This window comes from Salmo salar, chromosome 02 (assembly GCF_965601325.2).
Source record: "Salmo salar chromosome 02, fSalSal1, whole genome shotgun sequence".
In the NCBI taxonomy this organism is placed as follows: Eukaryota; Metazoa; Chordata; class Actinopteri; order Salmoniformes; family Salmonidae; genus Salmo; species Salmo salar.
Window position 1 is genome coordinate 6,999,918 of NC_138292.1, and position 10,381 is coordinate 7,010,298.

The window sequence follows — 10,381 nt, forward strand, 5'->3', positions numbered from 1 at the left end:
GCGACCCTTTCAGCATCAATTAGCAACAGCCTACATCCAAGGATAAAGCAATGAGTTAGGATACCAAAACCCACCTGGTCATTTTCTAGAACTGCTTTAAGGACAAAGGGTGGATTTTAGCTGTGTGTTTTAATTTCTTAGACAAACCACAAGGTTAAAGTAATTCTCTAGATCAGTGAATCTACTCTGTTGGATACCGAGCTCTGCTAGAGATATCCTGCTGGATGCCCAATCCCCTACTGAGGTTTAGCCAGTCTGATTATCATAGGATATGATCCTCTGACTGAGGATACATCCTCCGCTTTTAGGATTAATACAGTACTCCTCTTGCACCTTTTAGGATTAATACAGTACTCCTCTTGCACCTTTTAGGATTAATACAGTACTCCTCTTGTACCTTTTAGGATTAATACAGTACTCCTCTTGTACCTTTTAGGATTAATACAGTACTCCTCTTGTACCTTTTAGGATTAATACAGTACTCCTCTTGTACCTTTTAGGATTAACACAGTACTCCTCCTCTTGTACCTTTTGGGATTAATACAGTACTCCTCTTGTACCTTTTAGGATTAATACAGTATTCCTCTTGAACCTTTTAGGATTAATACAGTATTCCTCTTGTACCTTTTAGGATTAATACAGTATTCCTCTTGAACCTTTTAGGATTAATACAGTATTCCTCTTGTACCTTTTAGGATTAATACAGTATTCCTCTTGTAACTTTTAGGATTAATACAATATTCCTCTTGAACCTTTTAGGATTAATACAGTACTCCTCTTGTACCTTTTAGGATTAATACAGTATTCCTCTTGTACCTTTTAGGATTAATACAGTACTCCTCTTGAACCTTTTCTAAGTTCTGAGCTCTGCTCCAGGGCGCCTGTGTGGCTTGTTAACACTGAACGCTGAGCCTCTTCAAGAGTACCAGAGCTACTAAACCCCCCATATCCAAGACTGGTAATAAATAACAATGACTAGCTGATCGCCGCATCAAAATGTATATTCACAAACAAACACAGTAGTCCTTGTGCAAAGTATAACTTTGTTTACCCTGTGCTGTACTGTACACGTTAAAGAAATTTAAGCCCAAATGGGGTTTAGTTAAATCCTCTACAATATGTGCTTTTATCCCTATGCAGCGAATTCACCATCTCATTGAAAACCCAACAACGAGGGTTCACTAAGTATTTCAGCATCTGTTTGTAGGAGTGACTGTTTGAGTGAAGTTTATAGTTGACCTTTGACTGGGATTATTAAAAGCACATATTTTATTGGTCTATGAAATACATTTCTGCTAAACAGAGACAGGCAGGCAGACTGTCAAACTGGCACCTTATTTGCTGGTTGGTTGATTAATTGTTAATTGGTTTGAATTTGTTTAAAAATGTATTTTATTAATAAATCAACATATAGAGAAGTGTAAGGGAAATGATATTACGATGTATCAACTGTTTATTTTTGTTGGTCAGCCCAAGTTTTTGAAATCTTTTTTTTTCGTGGAGGAGGGAGAGGTGGGGACTGAAGAAAAGGAAGGGATTAAAACCAACAAAGCAAAACTACAGGGTTTGTCCCGAAATGTGACGTCAGACAGAAGGACTCGCTTGTAGCGAGCGTTGACCGGCGCTGGATATCATTTGCACCGCACCGTTTTGCAATAATCTGAGCTCGTGGAATACGTTCTATTTTTTTTTACAAGAATGTCATTCTCATTTCAATGAAGTTGATATTGGAATCTCGTAATGAGGTGGCTTCTGCCGTGGATTCTAATAGTAGCCAGCACTCATCAGGTAAACATAAATTCTTTGATTTCATTCTAACGTTCAGACTAAAGATTACAGGTTATGAATTACAGATCAGAAGAATATGAGACATATACATGATCGCAGGTTGTGCACATCTATCCAGATTAGATTATTTAATTGCGTAATAACACAGAGACATTTTGTGCGCGGTGCGAATTACCAATAACCCATTATTGGTTTCTCATTGACACTGGGCTATAAACGTGTTGTCAATGTTAATCATACAATAGACCTCCTCAGAATCTGTCTCTGTGCTAGCGCTGAAACCCAGACAGTCATGAAACTGTTAGATTGGGCACTCCTCTACTCTCTCCTCCTCTCTTACCTCTACTCTCTCCTCTACTCTCTCTTCCTCTCTTACCTCTACTCTCTCCTCTACTCTCTCTTCCTCTCTTACCTCTACTCTCTCCTCTACTCTCTCTTCCTCTCTTACCTCTACTCTCTCCTCTACTCTCTCTTCCTCTCTTACCTCTACTCTCTCTTCCTCTCTTACCTCTACTCTCTCTTCCTCTGTTACCTCTACTCTCTCCTCTACTCTCTCTTCCTCTCTTACCTCTACTCTCTCCTCTACTCTCTCTTCCTCTCTTACCTCTACTCTCTCTTCCTCTGTTACCTCTACTCTCTCTTCCTCTGTTACCTCTACTCTCTCTTCCTCTGTTACCTCTACTCTCTCCTCTACTCTCTCTTCCTCTCTTACCTCTACTCTCTCTTCCTCTGTTACCTCTACTCTCTCTTCCTCTGTTACCTCTACTCTCTCCTCTACTCTCTCTTCCTCTGTTACCTCTACTCTCTCTTCCTCTCTTACCTCTACTCTCTCCTCTACTCTCTTCCTCTCTTTACTCTATAGTCTCTCCTCTACTCTCTCCTCCTCTCTTTACTCTACTCTCTCCTCTACTCTCTCTTCCTCTCTTACCTCTACTCTCTCCTCTACTCTCTCTTCCTCTCTTACCTCTACTCTCTCTTCCTCTCTTTCCTCTACTCTCTCTTCCTCTGTTACCTCTACTCTCTCCTCTACTCTCTCTTCCTCTCTTACCTCTACTCTCTCCTCTACTCTCTCTTCCTCTCTTACCTCTACTCTCTCTTCCTCTCTTACCTCTACTCTCTCTTCCTCTCTTACCTCTACTCTCTCCTCTACTCTCTCTTCCTCTCTTTACTCTAGTCTCTCCCCTACTCTCTCTTCCTCTCGTACCTCTACTCTCTCTTCCTCTCTTTCCTCTACTCTCTCCTCTACTCTCTCTTCACTCTATAGTCTCTCCTCTACTCTCTCCTCCTCTCTTTACTCTACTCTCTCCTCTACTCTCTCTTCCTCTCTTACCTCTACTCTCTCTTCCTCTCTTTCCTCTACTCTCTCCTCTACTCTCTCTTCACTCTATAGTCTCTCCTCTACTCTCTCCTCCTCTCTTTACTCTACTCTCTCCTCTACTCTCTCTTCCTCTCTTTACTCTAGTCTCTCTTCCTCTCTCCTCTACTATCTCTTCCTCTCTTACGTCTACTCTCTCTTCCTCTCTTTACTCTAGTCTCTCCTCTACTCTCTCTTTCCTCCACTCTCTCTTCCACTCTCTCTCATTTTAGCTCAGCTAATGACAGGTCAGGTACTACCTCAGTACTCTCTCTGACTAATATCGTTTAAAGTGTGTTATTTGGTAGGTGTGGTTAAATGACCCTGGCCTGAGAGTTATTTATTTCTGTCAGTCACTAGTCCCATGGATTACTTTATAGGGGGAAACCAAACCACGAGCGGCAATTTGGTATTTGTGTCCATGGGGCTGGCTGATCCCTACCCTGCATTGATCTTCAGTCTACAATACTGCAGCTTCATACACAACTTTATCTTCATCTTTAGGTTGGTGGGGAAACTTAGTTTGGAAATGTGCCAGAGTGTTCCCCTCTGGAATCAAACATATTTCCCCTTGCTGTGGTCTGATGTCATGTACTACTGTTACAAATGTTCCTGGAAGAATGACTTCCTTCCACAACAAATTCGGGCTGAATGCAACTACAGGCCCCATTCCAATATAACTCCTGTCTACTGTATCACTATACTGGCTGGGTGGCCCCATAACCCCTGTCTACTGTAACACTATACTGGCTGGGTGGCCCCATCCCAATGTAACTCCTGTCTACTGTATCACTATACTGGCTGGGTGGCCCCATAACCCCTGTCTACTGTATCACTATACTGGCTGGGTGGCCCCATACCAATATAACTCCTGTCTACTGTATCACTATACTGGCTGGGTGGCCCCATCCCAATGTAACTCCTGTCTACTGTATCACTATACTGGCTGGGTGGCCCCATACCAATATAACTCCTGTCTACTGTATCACTATACTGGCTGGGTGGCCCCATAACCCCTGTCTACTGTATCACTATACTGGCTGGGTGGCCCCATAACCCCTGTCTACTGTATCACTATACTGGCTGGGTGGCCCCATCCCAATGTAACTCCTGTCTACTGTATCACTATACTGGCTGGGTGGCCCCATCCCAATGTAACTCCTGTCTACTGTATCACTATACTGGCTGGGTGGCCCCATCCCAATATAACTCCTGTCTACTGTATCACTATACTGGCTGGTTGGCCCCATCCCAATATAACTCCTGTCTACTGTATCACTATACTGGCTGGGTGGCCCCATACCAATATAACTCCTGTCTACTGTATCCACTATACTGGCTGGGTGGCCCCATCCCAATATAACTCCTGTCTACTGTATCACTATACTGGCTGGGTGGCACCATAACCCCAGTCTACTGTATCACTATACTGGCTGGGTGGCCCCATACCAATATAACTCCTGTCTACTGTATCACTATACTGGCTGGGTGGCCCCATAACCCCAGTCTACTGTATCACTATACTGGCTGGGTGGCCCCATCCCAATACAACCCCTGTCTACTGTATCACTATACTGGCTGGGTGGCCCCATCCCAATATAACTCCTGTCTACTGTAACACTATACTGGCTGGGTGGCCCCATCCCAATATAACTCCTGTCTACTGTATCACTATACTGGCTGGGTGGCCCCATACCAATATAACTCCTGTCTACTGTATCACTATACTGGCTGGGTGGCCCCATCCCAATATAACTCCTGTCTACTGTATCACTATACTGGCTGGGTGGCCCCATACCAATATAACTCCTGTCTACTGTATCACTATACTGGCTGGGTGGCCCCATCCCAATATAACTCCTGTCTACTGTATCACTATACTGGCTGGGTGGCCCCATCCCAATATAACTCCTGTCTACTGTATCACTATACTGGCTGTGTGAGGAGGGGATGTTAGTTGTTGGTGCACATGACCAATGACATAGGTAGTGATGATGAACCTGGAGCTGCTGCTGGTCTCTGCTCTGTGGGTTTGCAGGAATAGCACAACAAGGCTGACATGCCAAAGACCAACCCACCTGTATGACCCAGTATTTCATTAATGTTGTTCTGTCCATCCTACAGGTCATTTCCCAATATTCCACAGCCATGCCTCCCTTGACGGCGACCATAGAGCTGTATAACCGTACAGCGTACTGCAAATGGCCGTGCAAGTGTGCCAAGAGCGCCCCCCTGTGTCCGCCAGGGGTCAGTGTGCTGATGGATGGCTGTGACTGCTGTAAGGCCTGTTCCAAGCAGGTGGGGGAGACCTGCAACGAGGCCGACGTCTGTGACTACCATAAGGGACTGTACTGTGACTACAGCATGGACAAGCCGAGGTACGAAAAAGGAGTATGTGCCTGTAAGTGTCAGATAACTTTCCTCTTTGAGTTGTGACGTTGTACCATCTCCATCTGTGCTGTGAAGTCAGTTTGTAAATATAGATACAGTAATGAGAACGGACGTTGTTCTGATTCCACATCTGAATTGATGCATTTATTTCTTTGTGTGCCACAGTGCTTTGAGACTGGTCTTTCTTAAGGAAGGCGTTTGGAGCTGAAATGCCGACATTGAACAGTCTCAACTATAACCCGCTTGTTGTTTTCCTATGTATACCTATAGGGGATATACTGTGTAGCGCTGATTCTCATTATTTGACATGATCGATCAAACAGACATGGTGGGCACAGGCTGCGAGTACGACGGAGTGATCTACCGGAACGGACAGAGCTTCCAACCCAGCTGTAAGTACCGCTGTCTGTGTGTAAACGGCGCCATCGGTTGTGTGCCGCTCTGCACGGACTCCCATCCACCCCGGGTGTGGTGTCAGACGCCCAGGCTGGTCAAACTGCCGGGCCGATGCTGTAAGCAGTGGATCTGTGACGAGTCCAGGAAGACGCGCAAGGCAGCCCCCAGGCATGCAGAGATAGGTACACTACTACATTTTATGGGATGTATCTCAAATGGTACCCTATGTCCTATGTAGTGCACTACTTTTGACCAGAGCACTATGGGGTCCATTGGTTTCCCAGAAATTCTGTTTGGAAGATTCCTGAAATCAGGAAGGAATAAGCAGGGAATCCAGGAATCCTCCAACCAGGATTTCTGGAAAACCTGGGCATTTTTTGGGGGGAGGTTACCGGAATTTGGCATCCCAAATCAGGAGTCTGTTCGTCTGTTTATTTGGCAGTGCGCGCCAGCCACAATGAGGTCTGGCATAAGAACTGCATTACCCAGACCACCACTTGGTCCCCGTGTTCCAAGACCTGTGGACGTGGCCTGTCCCTGAGGATCTCCAACGCCAACGACCAGTGTGAGTTGATCAAGGAGTCACGCCTCTGCAACATCCGGCCCTGTGACGTCGACATCACCAAGCACATCAAGGTGAGAACATCTGTCATTCCTTATGCCCTAAATGGCACCCTATTCCCTATTAAAGTGTACTACCCATAGGGCTCTGGTCAAAAGTAGTGCACTATATAGGGAATAGGTTGGTCCCTGGTCAAAAGTAGTACACTTTATAAACACACACAATATCTCTCACTTTTGCTTTCAGTGAAACCAGGCCCAACTTCATCAACTCATGTATTGTGCATATAAACATGGTTAGAAAATCATATGGGTGACAAATGTTTTCTCAATACAGTTGAACATCATTTTGACCATTTTGACAGTGTAACAGTATTCTGACCCCATGTCAACCAATCATTTGTTGATTCTGACCCATGTTGACCTATGACCCCTCAGCCAGGGAAGAAGTGTCTGAACATCTACAGGGAGGAGCAGAGCCAGAACTTCACAATCTCAGGCTGCAACAGCAAGAAGCCCTACCGTCCAAAATACTGTGGTGTCTGCATGGCCACAGACGATCGCTGCTGCATCCCTTACAAGTCCAAGACTATCGAGGTGGAGTTTGAGTGTCCCAACGGAGCCACGCTGACATGGCAGGTGATGTGGATCAACGCCTGCTTCTGTAACCTCAGCTGCAGGAACCCCAATGACATCTTCTCTGAGCTGGAGCACTACTACGACCACAATGAGGTCATCAACTGACAACTGAGCAGCCTTGTCCGAGCCTGAACATACGGCCCATAGGGCAGGAGACCATCTCCTGTTTCTGTTGCATGAGGCAGTTTAGTGTACAAGTACAACCCCTGGGTAAGACGCTAGTCTGCCGCAGGGCCTTACCCAAATCCATCTCCTTAATGCTGAATGCCAAGCGTTTTTAGAGTCTTTGGTATGATTCGACTGGGGAGGACTGAGCAGAGGACAGATTCATTTAGGTTATTATTGACTCCAGCTTTACATTCCTTGGAATAAAGGATTGATGATTTGAATTAGATGTTCAAGCACCAGGCTGGAACAAAGCCTTCACACCCCTAAGGTCCCCAGGAGTAGGATTGAAGAAAATTGTAGTTGAACCCTGCCCAAACTCTTCATTATGATCTTGATTAAAAAAAACTATTTTTATTCACAGGGTTTATCAATTATTTAACCTCCATTCAATGAAGGGAAAAGGGATGTAGTTGTTTTTCAATTTTCTATTAAACATCTAAATATACACTGAGTGTACAAAACATTAAGTACACCTTTTGCCCTCAGAACATCCTCAATTCGTCAGAGAATGGACTCTACAAGGTGTCAAAAGTATTCCACAGGGATGCTGGTCCATGTTGACTCCAATGCTTCCCACAGTTGTGTCAAATTGGCTGGATGTCCTTTGGGTGGTGGACCATTCATAATACGCACGGGAAACTGTTGAGCGTGAAAAACCCAGCAGCGTTGCAGTTCTTGATACAAACCGGTGCACCTGGCACCTACTACCATACCCTGTTCAAAGGAGCTTACATCTTTTGTCTTACCCATTCACCCTAAGAATGGCACACATACACAATCCATATCTCAAGGCTTAAAAATCCTTCTTTAACCTGTCTCCTCCCTTTCATCTACGCTGATTGAAGTGGATTTAACAAGTGACATCAATAAGGGATCATAGCTTTCACCTGGATTCACCTGGTCAGCATGTCATGGAATGTTTTGTACACTCAGTATATTAGCGGAAGTTGATCATGTATTTGTGATGATACCGTAGTAGGACACAGGGGTCAAACATATTGTAATTATGCATCATATTCATATGGGGATAATCTTCTACCAAATTAGGGCATTAACCACTCGAGTGGTCATCCTGTTTTATACTCTTCTGTTTTGCTCATTTTGTGTCATGTCATTAAGCTTACTGTGTATGTACTGTTGTGCTCAAAACATTATGTCAAGTATTTTGTAGTTTACTGCACAGTATATCAGACAAGAGTCTCTCACATTTTCTCAGTTTTGCATTGATTTCCATTGACTCTTAGTGAACAATAGTGTTTGCCTCAATGTCTGTCAGTTATTATTTGAGCTCTACGAGGTTAAAAGTGTAGCAACTTTTTATTGATTGAAATTTGATTGAGATCAGCTCAATAAGTGCTGTCATTTATTTCATTGGTCAATACTCTAGTAAACCATGTACCATATCCATGTCATCATAAACAACAACAAACTCATCCAGGAAGTCACATTTGATTGGTTCAAATAAATACAAAGTATTAAGATTTGGGTAGTGACAAATCTTTTTTAAGTCATTTGGTATTTCTCTAATACAAAGTGGTACTATACATACATTGCATTTCTATATAATTTAAATCTTAATATAATCAGCTTTTCATAATTTGAAAGATTTGACCAAACATTAATACACAATCTTCTTATCTCAGGGCTTATTTAAGCGTCATCCTGGGGTGGCAGGTAGCCTAGTGGTTAGAGCGGCAGGTAGCCTAGTGGTTAGAGCGGCAGGTAGCCTAGTGGTTAGAGCGGCAGGTAGCCTAGTGGTTAGAGTGTTGGACTTGTAACCGAAAGGTTGCAAAATCGAATCCCCGAGCTGACAAGGTAAAAATCTGTTGTTCTGCCCCTGAACAAGGCAGTTAACCCACTGTTCCTAGGCCGTCATTGAAAATAAGAATTTGTTCTTAACTGACTTGCCTGGTTAAATAAAGGTACAAAAACAAAATCCTAGGATCACTGATAGTTAGTCATTATGATTTCTTTATGTATTACAGATATCTCATGTTATAAAAAAAAAAAAAAATAGGGAGTCGTCAATTTGATCCATCATCTAAAAACAGCCAGACAATCGCCACAGATGGCATTAACATCAGAACTGTCCATTACATGTTTATGGTTGTTGTGACATAAAAACAATACATATCAGAGATACTATTTCCACAGAGGAACATCCATACAGATTACATATCACCGAAATGACATACAGTATGACAACCGTTGGGTATAAACTCTATTACCCACAATGCAGTGAGAACAGAGTACAGATAGAGGACAGTATCATAGCAGTATGTTGTGGTTTATTGTCAGCAGCAACACAGGCAGTAGGGTAGACAGGACAGGACAGGGGTTATGAGGTTTGTTGTCAGCAGCAACACAGGCAGTAGGGTAGACAGGACAGGGGTTAGGAGGTTTGTTGTCAGCAGCAACACAGGCAGTAGGGTAGACAGGACAGGACAGGGGTTAGGAGGTTTGTTGTCAGCAGCAACACAGGTAGTAGGGTAGACAGGACAGGACAGGGGTTAGGAGGTTTGTTGTCAGCAGCAACACAGGCAGTAGGGTAGACAGGACAGGGGTTATGAGGTTTGTCAGCAGCAACACAAGCAGTAGGGTAGACAGGACAGGGGTTAGGAGGTTTGTTGTCAGCAGCAACACAGGCAGATGGGTAGACAGGACAGGGGTTATGAGGTGTGTTGTCAGCAGCAACACAAGCAGTAGGGTAGACAGGACAGGACAGGGGTTATGAGGTTTGTTGTCAGCAGCAACACAGGCAGTAGGGTAGACAGGACAGGACAGGGGTTATGAGGTTTATTGTCAGCGGCAACACAGGCAGTAGGGTAGACAGGACAGGGGTTATGAGGTGTGTTGTCAGCAGCAACACAGGCAGTAGGGTAGACAGGACAGGGGTTAGGAGGTTTATTGTCAGCAGCAACACAGGCAGTAGGGTAGACAGGACAGGGGTTATGAGGTGTGTTGTCAGCAGCAACACAGGCAGTAGGGTAGACAGGACAGGGGTTATGAGGTTTGTTGTCAGCAGCAACACAGGCAGTAGGGTAGACAGGACAGGACAGGGGTTATGAGGTTTGTTGTCAGCAG

At 44.2% G+C, this 10,381-nt stretch overlaps 1 protein-coding gene across 1 annotated transcript; it reads left to right on the plus strand.

Annotated features, from left to right (window-relative positions):
* The first annotated feature begins 1,577 nt into the window (after positions 1 to 1,577).
* LOC145850407 (CCN family member 4) lies at positions 1,578 to 8,778 on the plus strand. The gene is made up of 5 exons (XM_082959386.1): positions 1,578 to 1,788; positions 5,267 to 5,543; positions 5,857 to 6,111; positions 6,372 to 6,565; positions 6,929 to 8,778. Exons 1-5 carry the CDS (start codon positions 1,741 to 1,743, stop codon positions 7,232 to 7,234), a joined length of 1,080 nt encoding a protein of 359 aa, XP_082815512.1. The 5' UTR covers positions 1,578 to 1,740; the 3' UTR covers positions 7,235 to 8,778.
* Positions 8,779 to 10,381: the final 1,603 nt, after the last annotated feature.